The sequence below is a fragment of the Castor canadensis genome, chromosome 5 (assembly GCF_047511655.1).
Source record: "Castor canadensis chromosome 5, mCasCan1.hap1v2, whole genome shotgun sequence".
In the NCBI taxonomy this organism is placed as follows: domain Eukaryota; kingdom Metazoa; phylum Chordata; class Mammalia; order Rodentia; family Castoridae; genus Castor; species Castor canadensis.
This window is the reverse complement of record NC_133390.1, coordinates 60,674,504-60,693,902: the sequence shown is the minus strand read 5'-3', so window position 1 is coordinate 60,693,902 and position 19,399 is coordinate 60,674,504. Positions and strand designations below refer to the sequence as shown.

Genomic DNA, 19,399 nt, shown 5'->3' with positions numbered 1-19,399 from the left:
CTATTACTGAGGAGTGCTGTACTGTGTGAATCAGTATACACCCGATACTTTGAATATCTGTGCTCCTCTTGGTAGTTGTTTAGGTTGCCTTTTTTGCTGTTATAAACACAGCTACTTGAGTCTTTATACTTTTGTATAAAGACACATTTTCATTTCCATTAAGTAAATTTGTAGTAGAGTTGCTGTGTCCAAAGTGAGTGTACATTTAAAGCTGTACAATAATCTTCTAAGGAGTTCTCTGAAGGGGCTGTATATTTTATACTCACATTAGCAACACATGAAAATTCTTGATGGCTTCATATCCTTGCCAGTACTTTAAATTTTCACTTTTAATTACTTTAGTCATTTCAGGTGGTATATTGTTGTTTTAATGCATACATTTTTTTAGACAGGGTTTCACTATGTAGTCCAGGTTGGCCTCAAATTTGAGATCCTCCTGCCTTAGTCTGAGAAGTGCTGGGATTACAGGCATGTACCACCATACCTGGGCTGGTCACAAGATTGTTGCCAACTGATCAATATATAACTTGGTGTTAAGTACATTTCTGTTTGAATGTACCTTATGTAATATGTATTTGTGATTCATTTAAGATTTAATTGACAACCAACAGCATTATAATGGATACCTAAATGAAGCTCTTGTAATATATGTATTTTCTCCATAGCCTTCTTACACTTGGAGATCCTGGACAGTACTTTAGTACTGTGCTTAGGAGCAAATCCAAATGGTAAAATCCCCAACAAAACCCATAGAAAAGTGAAAGCCTAGTGCTGTAAGGTATTACCTTGTTCAGCCTCAGCTAGGAATGCACATGCTGTGTGACTCAAAATTTTCAATGCTCTGTGCTTACCCATGAATGGCTACAAAAGCACCATACTTATTGACTTCGGAGTTACAAGTATACTTTAGCAAGAAGAAAAATCACAAATATGGAATTCATGAATAATGAGAATCAACTTGAAATTTTAGCACCAACTTGTCAATTTCTGCAAGATGTATGTTGGCATTTTGATTGAAATTGAAATGAATTTAAAGCTCAATCACAGGTGAAACAAAAATCTTAATACTTATGTACCAGAATTTTTTAATCCATTGTATTTTATGTATTTTAATAAAGAAATTTCCTATCTGCAATTGTGCTTACCTATTTGTAAAAGTCCACCACTTAGAGATTTTTTATTTTTCTTTTTCCTAAAATTTCAACAACTACTTAAAAACATATACTATCTAATTTAAGCTGTGCATTTGAATATTGTGTGCAAAAGGTAAAATGTTTGTAGGGAGGCTAATGGTAGAGTTTATCCCACGAGCAGGGCAGGAGATTGGGATGGAAAATCCAACTCCGTTCAGTCATTTCCAGGTGCTGAAAAAGTAGGAGGAAGCTGTCCAAGACCTGAGTGGGCTGCAGAGGCACTTCAAGTGGATTCATAATACCATTAAAGGACTCCTTCCCTCTTTCTTAACCTAAAAATAGCTAAGAATGGAACACTGATTTCCTGTAGGTGGGACCATGGTATAGACTCATTCTTTAATATTGCATTCTGGATTTGAACCTCCTCCTGCATCCTATTCTGGGTCCATCACTTATTTTCATGACCCCAATGTCATATTCCTAGGTAGTGGCCAACATGCAGGGCTCAGACCTGAAACTAGCTCCATCAACCTTGATGTTTGGTATCTTATCCCTGAAATGGCACTAGGGGCAATGTTTAAAAAGACTGGGCTACAAGTTACTTTTTATTGTCTTTGTCCAAAAAAAATTCCTTTATATGTAGTCACTTTACTGAGACAGATAAAGACACAGTCCCTGTGGTAAAGATGATGCTGCCACTCTTCTAAGCAATCCACGTGGGGTGGTGTCTAGCAATCCAACTAAGTCAAACTAACTCCAATGTGACATTTGCCAAGAAGACCCAACATACAAATAATTGGAGTTCAAAACACTGGAGCCGCTGAGTCTCAATATTTGATAGCAGTGAAAAAGAGCATTATTTTATGTTTTTTAATGAGTTTCATTATTCTGTTTTCATATATACATATAACAGTACTTCAGTTATAAAAAGGGGCAGAAGAAAGAGTAACAGTGGGGGGGTAAATGTGATCAAAGTACATTTTACGCATGTATGAAAACATCACAATGAAACCCCTTATATAATTAATATGCTAAAAAAGAAAATTTTTCCTTAAATCTACCCTAAATTGATATTAGGACATATTTTAACAATTTGATGAAAAACGTGATTAAAAAGAAAAGAGGAAAATAAGAGAAAGTACAAATTTGCCGTAGTTTGGATTTTTACAATGTGGAAAAAAAAGCATGAGGAAGAAAATATTCTTGCTTATTTTCTGATTTGTAGTTACTTATTCACAGCATATCAGCTTATTAATGTTCAAGATTAAATCAAAATGTATACAAAATTTTCCCTTAAATTATAAAGATATTCACTTTTTTTGTGGTGGTACTGGGGTTTGAACTTAGGGCTTCACACTTACAAGGCAAGCGCTCTACCACGTGAGTGTCTCCAGCCCAACGCATTTACTTTTAAAATCAATTTACTTTGAAAGAGGCAATCTTATCCAAGTTGGAAGCTGTGTTTTATGGTAACCAGGGCTGGATGTAAAATACTTACTTTTTGTAGCATCATTATTAAATTATTCTTTTCTTTCACAAAATGATCTTGCTCTCTCTGAGCCTGTTGGACAATGTGATTGGCTTGCTTTTTTAATGCAGAAATTTTTTCCTGGAAGAAAAATGGTAGTCATAAAAAGATGGCTAGTCTGTCCTGGGTAAGGGAAAAAAGGTCTTTATCATTGCTAACTGCTTTTTAGTTAGTGGGAGTCAGTCATCATTACCCGGAGACTACAAGGCATTTACATTGGCCTGCCAAGCTCAATGCCTCTTTACTTACAGCCAATACAGCTTAAGTGAGTTAAAATCTATTTTTAAAAACCAGGAAATCTTGATTTTGGAGCATCAATGAATTTTTGACAATATCTGGGAGATGCCTATGGGAAAACAGCATTAAGAAATGGTAATTCTTATTTAAACTAAGAGCTTAAGTCACCTTCTCTATCTTCTTTCAACTTTATCCCTCAGCTTTATCCTTCAGTTTTTTGGGTTTTTATCCTTCAGTTAATACAGAGTAGGATGTGAGTCTAAATTCTGAAACGAGCTTAATTCTGAACTGGCTATTTAGGTGCTACGGTTGGGTGGAGTCAGCAATAATCTCCATGGCATTTCACTGAGCTATTTCTAATAGTGAAAGCTGTCAACCTGCTCTGAGAATTAATGAGAAATGGAAGCAGAAAATTCCAGTGTAGACTTTGTCCATAAAATTATCCTGAATCCTTACTGTGATTGCAACAGAAGTAATTTGGAACAAGTACCTCAAGTCCTGATTTCAATGACTGGTTTTAACACAAATAAAAAGAAAAATGGGTATTATTCACCAGCGTTATGTAACAATGACCATGACATGCCTCAGTTTATCTGCGTCAGAGGATCATTTGCCATGTGTACAGCAAGCTCTGTAATCTGTGATTAATTACACAAACATATTCAGAAACAAAGGCAGATACACACCAAAGCTATATGACTGATCATTATTGTTACATAGTGAGGAGTATATTTTGGCTTTTCATGTTAAAAACTATCTGGTAAAAGTACCTTTCTAGTGACAATGTTTCGTTGATATTCAGCCACCTCACGCAAGAGCTGCTGAGTCAAGTTCTCCTTTTCCTCATCTAGACGGCTCTCGTGTTCAAGCTGCTGGAATTCCAGGTCTTCAAAGTGTTTGCTTTCAACATCCAACAGATCAGCATCCTTTAGAGAAAAGGGAATGAAAACGAGACACACCAGCATGGTTGCAACCTTCTAAATGTGAAGAAATGATTATTAAAGGCAGTTGATCGTGTTTTTGAGTTAACCCCACATCAGCCTGTTGGAGTGGAATTGAAGTGGCACAGCAGAAGGGTTGAATGCATTTCACCATCAGCTTAAAGCTGCTCTGTGCATGTAAGAATTCTTGCTTTAAATTTACTAGGTGCTTTTAAAATGAACACTGAAGTGTAAAAAAAAAAAAAATCAGCACACAACCTAAATGCTATCTGCAGACCCAAAGTGAGACATAATTTCTTATGAAAATTCTTCTTTATCACAAATTTCATATGAAACATGAAATGAGACTTTATATATAAATTAAAATAAAGTTTCAAAAATTAGCGTACATACAGAACAGAGGACCTAAGGGGAATACAGGTACCCAGATGGTACATAACACAATCCACTCAGATGTGAAGAGAAAATATTAGTCTCCTCATACTTAAGTTTAGGTTTTTTTTCCTCCTTTATCCCTCCCTCCCATCTTCTTTCATTCCCTTCCCTTCTTCCCTTCCTCTCTCTCTTCTTCTCTTCCTTCCTTTCTCTTTCTCTTTCTCTTTCATTCCCTTCATTTCCTCCTTCTCTCCTCTGTCTCCCCCCCACCCTTTCAGATAGGGTTTCACTATGTAGTTCATGCTGGCCTCAGTTTTTGTTTTTGCAGAACTAGGGTTTGAACTCAGGGCTTTGGACTTGCAAAGCAGGTGCTGTGCCACTTGAGTCACACCTTCAGTCCATTTTGGTCTGGTTATTTGGAAATGGGAAGGTCTCAAGAACTGTTAGTCCAGGTTGGCCTTGAACCATGATCCTCCCAATCTCAACTTCCCAAGTAGCTAGAATTACAGGCATGAGCCACTGGCACCTGGCCTTACTGGTCTTATGATCCCAAAGCCTCAGTCTTCTGATTTCTGAGATTACAGGTGTGTGCCATCATGCCTGCCTCAATTTCTTAATTAATGTTTTGTTAATGTACATACTAGAGGGTGATAAATATACATAATTTTAAAATATATTCTTTGGGCCTTCATGCAGTAAAATACTTTTTAATATATATTATAAAAGAAGAATGCATGCTGAAATAATTTTATTAAAAGGCTAAGCAATTTAAAACATTTTGACATGGACTCTGGGTCACAAAAATGTGTTTTTTAGGCTCAACGATTGCAACCAGTATGACACTCGGGTGGGGGAGAGGGTAATGGAAGCAGCTCCATGCGCATGGGGCAGGGGTGTATGGGAAATCTCTGTATCTTTTGCTCCATTTTGCTGTGAACATAAAACTGCTTTTAAAAGTCTATTAAGAAATTCAGAGACTGAAATTCTTAAATTGGGCCTCTGTGAACCCATTACAAGTATTTATAAAAGTTTTTACTGGAAAGAGTAAGCTAAAGCTATCATCAGCACAAAGTGTGACTCAAAATGTTAAGCACCATTACTCTGAAAATAAACTCTGGACAGTTATGGAAGGTCAGAAGTCATGAAAACCAAATGTCTGAAATAGGCACTTTCCAACCTGGAGACGCCTGAAGACAGGAGCGTGGGCGTGTATCTGTATTTGTGTAGGGGTTGGTGCACATCACATAATATTTTTATCTCAATAATCTTTAACCACAATTGCGAGACCTGGAAAACTTGAGTGTGTGGGCCTGTGTGAGTAACCATATCAGATGGTGATATTATTATCAATCCACTCTTTAAAAAATAAACTTTATTTTTGGATCCTCTGACAATTATACATGTGGCATGTGTAGAAAATTTTTTAAATTATAATTTTTTAAAAACTCTATAGCCAAAAGAAAGAGGCTGCTGGGGAATGTGGCTAACAGCTCTACGTAGCTAAAATAGTCAGGACTTCTTTTGCTGTTATTCAATTAAATCCTCAAAGTGAGTAAGAAGAATAATTATATGATAAATTAGTTCTATAGCACTATCTAACCCCTCTCCTTTTGGTATTTACACTGAGTAAACAGAGGCTACTATTTCAATGGAATCTATCTCTATCTTTTGAAATGAGTTATATTCTAAGGATAATTCATAGAAATGCTTTGGCTACCATGAAATTACAACAGACACTACAGCAACAAGGTTATTATGTTAGCTCAGACAGGATTCTCAAAGTTTCCTGCTCTTGATCAGGAAAACACAAAAAAATATTTTCAAGGTCAGGCGTACTGTTATAGGCCAGTAATTCTAGCACTCAGGAGGCTGAGGCACAAGAACTGTGAGTTCCAGGACAGTCTGGGCTATGTAGTGAGACCCTGTCAAAAACCTAAAAAGTGTATATTTATACCTATTACTCTTATTTATATACATATATATTCAACATTTAAATAAAACTTATTTCCATTTTATTTAACCAAAAAGAATGTGCTTTTTTTTGAGACAGGGTATCACTGTGTAGCCTCAGTTGGCCTCAAACTTGCCATCCTCCTGCCTCAGCCTCCCAAATATTGGAATTACAGGATTGCAGACATGCACCATAACACCCACTAAGAATGTGGTCTTGATTTCAAGTTGTTCATTGACATTTCAATTTTTCAGGCATTTCAAGTTCATAAATTCTAAAGAAACATTGTATGCACATATGAATAAAAGAAATTTTAACACTTAAAGGAGAAAAAAAATTCTAAAGGAATTGATAAACTAAGGGATTAATGGATTAAGAGATAATCCAAGCATTGTATCTTGAAACAAAACACCTGCAGTCTTGAAATAATGTACCATCTGATGTAGTTACTCACACAGGCACACACACTTAAGTTTTCAAGGACTTCTGGTTGTGGTTAAAGATTATCAAGATAAAAAATTTAAAAGTCACTTTTTGGCTTACAAGTCATCTGCAATTCACAGTGTGCACACAATAATACACTATGCTGGTCAGTAGCCTATGCCATATGTAGTTGATATGCAACACATGTTATTTTAACCCTGCATGAAAGCCACATAAATACTGATTTCTTTTAGTAGTATTTAAAACACTGCACGAAAATAATGGCACACTAGGTAGGAAATCTGAAAATCAAACTAACTTCAGTGCTCAGATCCTGCAGGTGTAACCATCTGATCGAGCCACAGACATTAAAAAATGTGTGAATTATAACCCTAGACAGTGAAAGAAAAGCTATTTGGGAGGAGAATAGAAACTTTTAAAAGCTATTAGATGAGAAAAAGAATTCAGGGAATGGAAGTTAGGGGCGAGCAGGGTTTAGTTGAGGTAGAACGACATACGCAGGGAGGTCAAGGTTAAGTACTTGACCAGCTGAATGAAAATGTTAAGTTTCATTCATGAAAAGGACATTGCAAAATCTGTGCTGGCTAGCAAGGTGAGGCTAACAATGAAAGAAATGAAACAGTTGCACTAAAGAAAATTCTGTATAATTTCTTTGTTTTTTCCAATAACTATTTTCAGAATGTATACAGCAAGGGAAAAAAAAAAAAAGACCACATGCAAATCTTTATGTTTTCTTTGCCTAATAAAGGGATAGAAAGAGGAGAATTGATGTGTCATGGCCAGGAGCAACTGTAGAAATAATCTCACGATAGTTTAAGGCCAACTCTGGAAGCAAATTTCAGTGGCTCTGAGTTGGTTAACTTTTCTCCATCTCATATGCAAACACTTTGCATGCTTTTGGAATATGGGAAAAGGCTACCTCCTCTCTTATATATGAAGCTACTGAGGCTCATAGAGGCTGAATAACTTTTCTAAGATTAAAGGCTAAACAGACTTTAGAGCCAGTAATAGAAAAAGGATCTTCTAATTGTGGATATCACTGCATAGAATTAAAAAAAAAATCAATTCTATGTAGTAAATATCAAAAACATAAGAAAACTGCCCAATCCAGGTATTTGTCTCCTCCACTTAACTGTGGGCCTTATTCTGGTAAATCAAAGCTCATCTACTTACAGCTTTCTTTTTCACCCTGCTGGTCACAAGGATTGATAAGCATGTATCCACTATACACCAACCATAAGCCATGAAGACAACGTCAGCTGAAAGCTGTATTCCAACTCCAATGTGACAATTTAGGGTAAGAAGCCCAGCTACAAGTCCATAACGCTGTATGTTCATAAACTCAGCTTGAGTATTCAAGACAACATGCAGTTGAAGAAAACCGTTTTCTTTATATTCATTTACTTTCTATTTAATGTGACTTGCCACCTAATGGAGTTAACTGTAATGAAATTAACTTTATCCACTCCAGTTTAAATGTTTTGGTAAACATTTGGAATGAGGTGGAGTTCTGAAGCTCATTATTATTATTATTACTATCAGCAGCCTATATTAATTGTACAAAGTGAAGAGTTTCATTGTGATACTTCCATACATGCACAAAATATATTTGTCATATTCACCCCATCTATTATTCTTCTCATCTCCCCCTTTAAAAAAAAATCTTTCTTGCAAATTGATGTTTTTGAAGTCTAAAGAGAAATGAGTTATGACCACATGAGAAGGTCCTGGTATGCATGGACTTCTTGTGAAATAAGTGAATTTTTACTGATTGAGTCAAGAAATTGCTGAAGAGTTACACTGCTCACTATCCCTAGAAAAGAGAATGAGTAGAACTCTTCAGATTAGGTGAACAGAAGCTACCACAACAGATAACAAGTCAGTTATCTCTGCTAAGAAAGGGGCTTACGATGAGAATTTTATGTTCTGCCTGGAGAGGAAGGGGAAGGGGTCTTTGTCTTCAATCTGGAACAGATTTTCTGTACCATTTCCTTCTGTCTTGTGAGTCAAAATCCTCAGAACACATAAGAATTTCTGAATTATCCTATAGAATCAGATCCTGCAAATGGTAATTATTTCTATGAACTTGAAGCTTTTATGGGAAGCAATAGTTATAAAGACCACAAATAAAAGGATAACTAGAAAAAAGAATAAAATATATAACCTTGATACTGACTCTAAACAAAGAATTACAATGACTGTAAAATCATGAGCAGTAAAGGGAGTTGAAAAACACTAAACAAATATAAAATCCAGTTTTCCCATCTCTTTTGTGAACTGGTATAAGCATGAACAATTACAAACTAAAATAATTTTACAAACACAAGTCTTTTGCAATTATTTTTTATCACAAAATTTTCAGAGAATTGTGATACCAAGAGATAGGAAATTTTATTTTCTTACAGCAAATTCAGCTTCATAGACCCAGAAAAATGAGTAAAGGATAAAGACACATTAAAACAGTCTTTGATTCAATGTCATAAGAAAGAAGTACTGAAATTACTATGCAGCAGTTCAACCTGTCTGCATTGGATACTCTTTAAGATGTTTTCAACCTCCACAATACATTAAATAGTCCAAACTGTAATTTTTCATTGCCCAGTGAGGTTCTCAGAGGTATCAAATTAGTTTGTATTAAAAATCATCTTAACATTTTTTAAGGATGTGTTATCTTAACTGATTTTTCAACTTCATCATTTCCAAGAGGGTACAAACAAAACATGAATGAAACTAACCCTCTTTCTACTCACGTGAAATCCTAAATTGCTACAAGAGTTTGTGAAGGATTGTGAATGCCTGCTTTCCCAAGATTACAGTTGATTTGGGCTGCTGTTTAGGGAAGATAATCTAATAGTCAAGAGGCTATGAAATACTAGGTGGCCAGGTCAATGTTTGTGATGTTATACACCTAGGAAGCCTCCTTTTCAGAAGATAACTAGCATTATTGTGCTAACACTACTGACATTAAGGACAGAATAACTTTATAAAGTTTACTGGAAGGTACATGCCTCGGTAAGGTTTTTAAAGTTAGGACACTTGTATGAAAAGATGTTGCTGCCTGCGTCTTGGTGTTTGACTGTGGTCAGGCCCATGAGCTCAATGTCACTAAGTAGCAGAAAGAAAAAGAAAAACTAAACAATGGGTAGTAGTGGAAGGAAAATCAGAGAATAGGATAATTTTTGGACAAGAGTCTAAAATCAAGCTAAGGAAAAACAATACAAGAGTAAAAAATACTCCCTATACAGCAGAGAATACAGGGGAAAGCATCAGTTGATTTAAATGCTACAATCATGGTGTCAGCTACAAGTCAGGAGCAAGCTCTCTTTAGTTACAAAGAACAACTGCAAAAATAGCTTTGCATTATTAATTAGGGAAAGATTCTAACAAAGAATTTTTAACTGATTAGCATGGAATAATATATACTGTTAGCATGCATATTTCTATTTTAAAAATATCTAATGACAACTTATGCAAATTAATGCAATGTGAAGTAGTAAGTCACATATCAGCGGAACTTAATTGAAAAAACCAAAAAAAACAAAAAAACTAGTGCATTCCTGTTTGCTACTGACCCTCTTCAGTTGTTGTTGTAACTGTTCCCTCATGGACTCAGGACAATTGTCCAGCTGGGTCTTCTGCTCGGAGTAAAGCTCCTGAAGCCTCTCTAGTTTTTCCCTTTCAGCATCAAGCTTTACCTTCTCCTGAAGTTCAGAAATCAGAAAATAGAAGAATCGAAATTACCTTCAAGCCCAAGCAGATGCTAGTGTACATTTCCCAAAAGTAACACAAGAAAACATAACAAACTCTAGATATTCTATGAACATTCAGACATAGCAGGTTAGTGACTAGGGTAAAGGGATGTAAGAGCAAATTAAGACCAGGGGACCAGATTCTGCATTAATACACAGCCTCACTTCATTGGGTATTGACAATGACCCACCCTTCCTCCCTTCCTTCCTTCTCTCCTTCCTGCCACCATGTTATAAAAGCCGGGGAAGCAACGGGAAGGTTGAATGTTGGTCAATGGCCGAGAAACAACTAAAGAAATGCCAACCACATTCTAAGCTAGGCTTGTAAAGAGTTACTGAACAAAGGAAAGGGGCCATTTATTTACCTCTAAGTACTGTCATGGTCCAATTCAGTCAGGGCATTTGCTAAGCAAGTTTCGGAAATCATTGCAATTTATTGTCAGGTCAGAGGTGCTCTAGGTGCACTAGTTGATATCTTGGTCAGCTGAAAGGGTTCTAGCTATTTGGAAAGCTTCAGAGCTTAAGCAATTAGAAATTCTAATTTTAGGCAGATCATCTAATTCAGGGGCTGAGAAAGCAAGCACAAATACAAGACTGATAAAGCAGCAAGGGGAAGGAGAAGCAGGCAGCTCAGATACCAAAACTGAGACATCCACTGTGAAAACAGAGACTTCATTTCAATGAATGACATAGAAAAATAGATTGTGAAGTGAAGGAGAGAAACCCAGGAACCACAGAGGAGAAGAAAAAGAAGATAATATTGAATCCCTCTCATGTCACACATGCCAAAGTGGCCCTGGCTATTCTCCAAGATATAACCAGCAAATATTATATATAGTGATTACGCAGCTGTATGCCACCTCTTAAACTGAGAAATAAAACTTCAATTCATTTAGTGCCAGTCTTCTCAACTTGTGGTCCCCTTTTGATGCTATGAACATTTGAAGTAAATTTTAGGCATTACTCTCTCCACATTACACTTTCAATCAGTGTTGCAAACTTTTGTTTGTTTTGGCAGTGCTGGAGTTTGAACTTGGGGCCTTGTGCTTGCTAGGCAAGCACTCTGCCACTTGAGCCAAACCCCCAGCACATCACTTGTCTAAAGAATAGAATTTTTTGAAGCATTACAGTGACTTGACTCTTGGTGAGTAAAATGACTACCACCTTACTTTCTTTATGTTACCTCTATGTAAACTGGTAAAAATAAAACTAACTTCTAAGCGTATCACAGAGGACTTTTTAAAGGATGAGGCTGTGAAATAGCCCTATGAACTTACCCTTACTGTAATATCTTTATCCCAAAGGCAGTGATTTCTATGAAAATACATATTTTGACTCTTAAAAAAATACGTCATGCTTTAAATCTAAAACTATATGACACCAATGCCTGTGGCTATTCATTTCAGTCTCCAGTCTTTACTTAATTTTAAAATTTCAAGGGTACTTTGGAATATTTAGGTTGAGAAATGCATTATTCCTCAAACCAAAAAAAATCATAAAAATAAGTTATAAATTTGAGATAAAGTAAGACATAAACTTGAGGACTCTACTTCATTTATCAATCTAATATGATTCTACAACAACATTAAGTCTACAAAGAAAATTTCTTCAAGCTGTAACAATAAGTTTGCTTACTGGACACAGCTATTGATCAGGAGTTAGAAGAAGCAATGGCACAGTTAATAGAGGAAAGGATTCTGCATTGTTAACTCATAGTTGAATCAAGTAGCACATGCTAGATTTAGTCTTTAATTTTAATTTTATTACTCCAGAATTAATATTTTTGGGGTAATAAAACCAGCAATACAGAATACCTGCTGACTTCCAGCTATAAAAAATTACTTCCTCTGCGTGTGGATCAAAGATTGCCCAATCTATGCAGCAAGAGAATTTTTATCCAAAAAGAGTTCTATTTCTAATTCCCATACCACCAGACTTTGTAACAACCCTAGTTCCAAACAGAAAGTTTAAAAAGCAAATGAAACTATTTCTCATGATTAACTACACATGGGCAAAGCCTTGAAATTTAAAGTTAAGTTTGATAGAAAACATTGATAGAATATTAGATAATATTGAAAGTCAGTGCCCTAAAACACAGGTCTTAAACCTGGAGAAACTACCACACTATTGCTCTGAGGCTCTCAATTTTTTAAGTTGTTAATAATAAACACAAATAAACAACTAATAAAAAAATACCTCATGTTTACACAGTGCCTTCCTCCTGAGGTGCTCAAAGTGTTTCGAAATTCCATGCAAGGGGGTGGTTAAAAGAATTATGAAAGCAGGCACCATTAGAATCTTTGGTGGCTTTGCTGACCAGTAAGGCTCTGACCACTACCTGGGTCTCAGAGCAAAAGCTTAGCAAGACCAAAGACAGGGTAAGGGAAGTGAGAGAGGAAGGATGAAAGAAGGATTAGTGGCAGATGGGTTCCATCCGAAATCACAGAGGACCACAGAGGTGATATCACTCCTGTGAGAGCCAGAGGTAGATCAACTTTGAGCCAGAAAGAAATTAATATTCCTCTCTTCTATTTATGGTCCAGGAAGTTTTCAAAGGAAAATTATTTGAAGGCAAGCATTTAATTAGAGCTGAAAGCATTACCTTCTACATTGAAGGTAAAATAAATGACAAATCGGATGGCATTCAATGGTTCAGGAATTGTTGTTTTTCACATGTAAAATAACAAAACTAAGCACTGTTCCCTTTTCCCTGATTAAAACTAGTAAACTCACCTATTCTAGCTACTATTTTTCATTATTTTTATTATTATTATCATCATTATTGTTATGGTGGTACTGGGGTTTGAACTAAGGGCTTTGCACTTGTTAGGCAGTTGCTCTACTGCTTGAGTCACTCCCCCAGCTCCTCCCCTTTTCCTCCCCCCTCTGAGATAGGATCTCAGATCTGAACCATGGTCCTTCCAATCTCAATCTCTCAAGTGGCTAGGATTATAGGTGCAGCTACCAAAGTAGGAGAGAGTACAACTTTTTAAAAGATTTGCATATCTATTTTCAGAAAATAAATGAATTTGTACATTTTAGTGAATTGGAATAATCCAGAAAAATCCAGATGTGCAAGGGGGCACTTATAAAACCAAGAACAGAATGAGACTTTGCTAGAGATCAGCAGCTTCCTTAAACACTGTTCCTTTGTAGTCTTCTGATGCACTGGTAAAATTCAGCTGGGTGACATGTCCATGGACAGATTCTGCCTATTTTATATATTTAAGATTGATGTTCCCAAGTTCCATTTCATGTAAATCCAATAATAAATTATTCATTAAAGTAGAAATAAATATATAGAATTTGGAACACACAATTGTCCTTCACTTTCTGAAATTGGTTTTGGAACAACTAAGGATAACAGAATCCATAGATGTACAAGTCTCTTATATTAAATGGTATAGTATTTGCCTAGGCATATCCTGCTGTATATCCTAAATTATGTCTAGGTTAAATTATAATGCCTAATACAACATAAATGCTATGTAAATAGTTGTTAGATGGTAATGTTTAAGAAATAATGACAAGAAAAAAGTCTATACATGACCAATACAGATCTATTTTTTTTTTTAAATTTTTGAGCCTTGATAGTTTAATCTGTGGATGTGGAACCCAAAGATACATATGGTGATGATATTTATTTTCATAGTGAGCTGTTTTTTCATTCACTCAGTAAAAATCAAAAGAGGACTAGAGGTAGAGAAGAGGGGAATATGGCCACTCTCTTTTTTGCTGCACAGTCCTTTTAGCCCAGTGGCTCCCAGCCCTGACTGCACATTGAAATAACCTGAGTAAGCATTTAAATATACTATTTACGAGGTTCCAATTTAGTCACAAATCCAGGAGAATAAGGTGTACTAATAGCATTTTTAAAAATCTAAGTTTTCTACTATGTAGCCAGGTTAAGAACCACTGACTTAGCCACCCAGGATTATGTGAGAGACAAAGTCAATGACAATTTGATTGTTCTAATGATGACACATGACATTAATTCAAGACACATCAAGGGCTGGCAGGGTGGCTCAAGTGGTAGAGCACCTGCTTAGTAAGTGTGAGGCCCTGAGTTTGACTCTCAGTACACAAACACACACACATACGAAACATCAAAAATTGTTTTTGAAATAATTGTCCCTAGTACCTTTACTTCATAGCAAAAAGGTCTCTCTTGCAAATAAATTACTAATTTGTATTTTTTTAACATCCAAGTTAAATACCTCAAATAAATAGAAAATAAACTGTGACAGATTCCAGTATCCAATGTGCATTCAGAGAGATTTCAAGTCCGGTGTAAAATGCTTAACTTGTAATCATACACATGATTAGAAGTGGCTTTAAGTTTACCCTAAATAATTTGAAGTTGTATGCAACAGTTGTTAATAATATTGAATGATCTTTAAAAATCCAAGGCTTGTTATAGGATTACTTATTTTCCTAGATCTTGTGTTTAGAAGACATTAATATAATTTTCTCTCTTCTCAGTTATATTCTTGGAGGAAGAAATTGAATTTGACTTGCTGGTTTTATCTGAATTCAAATACCAAATACAAAGGAAAGCCTTCATAAATATCAAGGAAAACATAATTTTACCACATCTAAACCTGCAATACTCAATCAACAGATGATTCAAGGTTACCCTGAAAAGTTGTCTAATTTGTTAGCTTTAGGTCTATTAGTTAAATGAAGGACACCCAGTTAAATTTGAATTTTGATGAGCAATAACTGATTATTTACTGTAAGTATGTTCCAAATATTGCCTGGAACTTAAATGCATTAAAAAGTATTCTGCTTACCTGAAATTCAGACATAACTGAGCTTCTTATACCTTTATTTGCTAATTTCTGACAACCCCCTGAGGACATGTCATGAAGCTCTCATTTGGAATTGATGCAGTAGTGTGTTAAAGTCCTTTTCATATAGGCTAAGAATCACTTTCTTTTAGTTCCTAAAACCTGTGGGATTGTTTTGGAGTCAGGCATCCTCAAGGGTTCATAGATTAGTCAACTTTTTAGATCCATAATCATTTACCTGAAAAAAATTTTTTTTCAGTGCTGGGGATTGAACTCCAGGCCTTGAGTACACAAGGCAGATGCTCTATCACTGAGTTACACCCCTAACCCTGAAATTCTTTTGAAAACACCTTTATTGAATAATAATTGGCATACAAAACAAACCCGTACATGTTTAATGTATTCATTTTGATAATTTTGGGTACACCATGACCAATACAAATACCAATACCAATAGTATTTTGGATACTATTTAAGGCCAGAAGTATTTCAGATTTCAGAATATTGTGAATTGTATGCAGTTCAGAAAGAGATATTACATGGCATTTCAAGTGGGGGGGGTGCAGTATTCTCCAATAAAAAATGCTATTTGTGTAGCTACATTTATGGATATTCAACTTTACAAAGGACACTTTCCCAAAAAACTTTTCAGATTTTGGAACTGCAGAGTAAGACTATAGACTTGTTTCAACAAATGGTGACTGCTGAATCTGCCTCTAACGGAAAACATTCTTATACTTCTTTCTGAGGGTTTTTTCTTTTGACTTTGACATTTTAATTACACAATTAATGAGTGCTTAGTGTATTAAAACACATGGCAAATCAGAACATGGAGAATTTGCATAATCAAGCAACCACCAGAAAAAAAAAAATTAACCCCCATCTGAAATTCTGTTGATTTAATCCCCAAATCCCACGATATAGTTCCACTTCCTCTAGCCAGGGAGCTAACTTTGAAATGTAAGAAAGAGACACGGAAGGGCTGGGTTCCTTCGGAACCCTGACTGTGACCTGGCAAGTGCTCTGCACTCAGGAGGCATTAACACTTTGCTAAAGAATCTGGACCAGGCTTGTGTTCTTCCCCTGGCTCTGAAGGAAAGATAGGGAGGAAGGAACAGGTACTTTGGCAATGCAATAATGAGGAAAAAAATTTAACCACTTAATATACAATAACATATGCCTATTTAAAAAGAACTAGGAAGTCAAAGAATTTCAGATTTCATTCAGGAATATGTTGTATGGAGTGATTTAGATTTCAGTTCACAGGTAAGCACTTAGCTATATCACTGTGTAGGCCAGGATGGAAACAAAGTGCAAAGTATCACAATGTATCCATGTGAAGACACAAAGTATTTGTCTTAAAGGAAAGGATGGTTTGAGTTTTATGACTCCTATCTGGGTAATGGGTAGACTTCATCCAAAGTACTGAAGTGGAACATTTCCTTAGCTGTCTTATTTTATTTCAGCCAAGTTGAAACACAGATAATCTAGAATTGTGAAAATGGTAAAAGTATTCTTAGTTCTGAGCTTTTAAAATAGTCAGAAAGAGATAAAGATAAAAAAAAAAAAAAACCTACATAAACAGATGCACATGTCCGTACTTTCTTAGCAGTTACCCCAAATGGTGCTTTGCCTTCTAGGTAGGGAGGGAGTGGAAGATTCACAACCAGGCTTTGGCACAAACTGGGCTTCATGATGCTAGCAGCCTCCCTACTCTTTCACCAAGGTAACAGTTCCCTCTGCTTTCACTTGGCAGTCTCTTCGCTTAACTTAATGTAAAAATGTTATAGTCTCTTTAATTAGTGCTTCGCCAAATAAACATTCCTTTTGAGTTCATGTTCAAGTCAGATTCTCATATTTGCTTGAGGTTTATCTGTCCTTACAGTGGCTATAAAAGGTAAGTGGCATTAAACTTAAGGTCACAAGGAAACAAACTTATTGATGATCTGGACCATGGTTCCCTAATTTCAGTAAAAGACCAGTCCAGGGAACCAACTATATAATAGTATCATTGTCTATATTTTATCCCGTCTGTATAAGTATGCCCAAAGCTCACATTTTATTTAATGACACATAATAAATAGCAATTAGGTATAACATGTTTTAATTTATACTAAATATGTAAAATGAAATGATAGTTCCCAAATCAAGCAAAAGAAATAATAAGAAACACCAGTATCAAGAGATAAGGAAATGCTATCAATAATTTCACACCAAGATTTGAACTTTGAGCTGTTACTAAACATTTTTCTTACACCTCCAGACTTGTCTGCAAGATACTAGAGCAGGATTACAGGATATACTAACAACATCTGAACTGGAGCTTACCCAATGGGGATATCTTTTCAGGTTTTGCTTTTCTCATTTCATAGTTTTTATCTGACCACAGCAACAGGTGTAAGGGAAGGGAAATGTGATCCAAAAGGGCAAAGGGCACTTCCTCCTGTCTTACACTCTGGCTTGATTAGCAGTGTGATTATAGGCCTGCTGGCATGTGCGCTTGGGCAGCCCATCCCAGCTGTCCTGAAGCTTGGCTACACAGAGCTCTTTGACAGGTGTCTGGCTCAGTGCTTCCCATAATGCCCAGCCTGGACAAGCTGTCAGCAAGAGAATCCAAGGACAACATTCCCAAAGCATACTGGGGAGTGTGTTGGCTTGTACTGTAAGCTGGAAGAACAGTGGACACAGTGCCTTCCTCTATTTCACCAAGCAAAGAGGTAGATAAATACCCAATAACCCAAAAACAAATGTAAATTATAAAATATGACATGTAAAAAGAACAACAGAGACAACGGAATCTGGACTAGAAAGGTCTGAGAAGACTTTTCTGGAAAACTGACAGTGAACTTGAACACTGAAAGATAGAAACAAGAAGTCATGGAATATGGGGAAGGGAATTCCAGGCAGGGGAAACAGTACCTGAAAAGTACCTAATAGGGAAGATGTGGGGTAGAGGATCGAGCTTAGACCAAATAGAAAGATAGGTCATGATGAGAGTGGTATGAGGAGGGTGGTAACAGAAAGGCTTGTGAAAAATTACAGTAAGGAATTTAGATTTATATGAAGTAAAAGGTGACACCAACCAGAGTGTTACATTCCAGTGTATTCTATTTAAATCTAAGAGATTTCTATGATCTAATTTTTATTTTTTTTTCCAAATTATTATGGCTACTGTGAAGAGAATGGATTGAAGGGATAAAAGTCAAAAAAGGGATTAGGAAGAGATTTTTGAAGAGAATGCTACTCACAAAGATGCAGAGACATTAAAGTGATTAAGAAGTACTTTGGTAGTCAGGTGATGGAGAAAGAAGTGTCCAGGTTTCTACCTGAACAGACAGATGGGCAGAAATGAAATCTTCTGGACTGGGAAAACTGGAGGATGATGGAGTGGACAGTGTTGTTGGGAAAGGCAAAGAGAAGGATAAGATCAAGAGCTCAGTAATGGACATGTCCAGTTGGAAGCACCTATGAAATATCTGAGTGAAGATGTCAGGTGGGTTACAGCATGTGAGTCAGAAATTCAGAAAAGGGTTGTAGGTATACATATGATAGTATGATAGTCACCACCATATGCAAGTTATGTGAAGCCCTGGGTATTGAAAAAAACATGAGAATATAAGAGAACTGTGTTCAGATCAGAGATAAATATTAGAGAGACAAAAATGAAGAAAGAAAATAAGAAGAGCAAGATCAATAGGGGCAAAGGTGAGGGACAAGTGAGGAAGAACCAGAGCAAAGAAAAGTGTCCTTTGTGTTGAATGCTGTTCAGGAATGTGATCACAAGACACCAAAAAGCACCCTGTGAACTAGAAGGCATGAGGTTCTTAGGAATCTTAAAAGGAGAAAACTGATGGAGTAGTAGAGTCTAAGCCAACTGGAATGGAGAAAAAGGTTAATTTGGAAATGAAGTGACACAGTACATTGATAAAATGGTTTGAAAAGTATGATGAAGACAAGAGAAATAAAGGAGTAGCTTTCTAAAATGATAATAGTTTTAAAAATAATACTGGTGGTATGCTGACAGTAAAGATCCAGTAAATTGGCAGGGTTTGAACAGAAGGGCAGAAGACTTGAGAAGATGGGATGGGATGACAGTATGTATATCCACAACCACTGGTCTTTGATGAGAGGAGAAGCTTTCTGAGTTGCAAGAAGACTGGATGCATCCAATTGCTCACTGAAGCAGATGGTAAGGTCATATCTGAATCAGTAGGAGGCAAATGGACCAGAGATTTGAACAGAGTGTAAGTA

The 19,399-nt window shown here is 36.2% G+C and overlaps 1 protein-coding gene across 25 annotated transcripts in view; it reads right to left on the bottom strand.

The window, feature by feature from the left end:
• Phldb2 (pleckstrin homology like domain family B member 2) overlaps positions 1-19,399 on the bottom strand; it is a 218,144-nt gene that overhangs the window by 30,154 nt on the left and 168,591 nt on the right. For 22 of the 25 annotated variants that reach the window (XM_020156247.2, XM_074073079.1, XM_074073083.1 and 19 more), the window contains 3 exons: positions 10,182-10,310; positions 3,669-3,824; positions 2,632-2,742 (listed from right to left, as the gene is read on the bottom strand). In XM_020156247.2, the coding sequence (XP_020011836.2) occupies positions 2,632-2,742; positions 3,669-3,824; positions 10,182-10,310 (396 nt within the window). The remainder of the gene's footprint in view (positions 1-2,631; positions 2,743-3,668; positions 3,825-10,181; positions 10,311-19,399) is intronic. The other 3 variants (XM_074073091.1, XM_074073096.1, XM_074073102.1) reach the window with 1 other exon arrangement.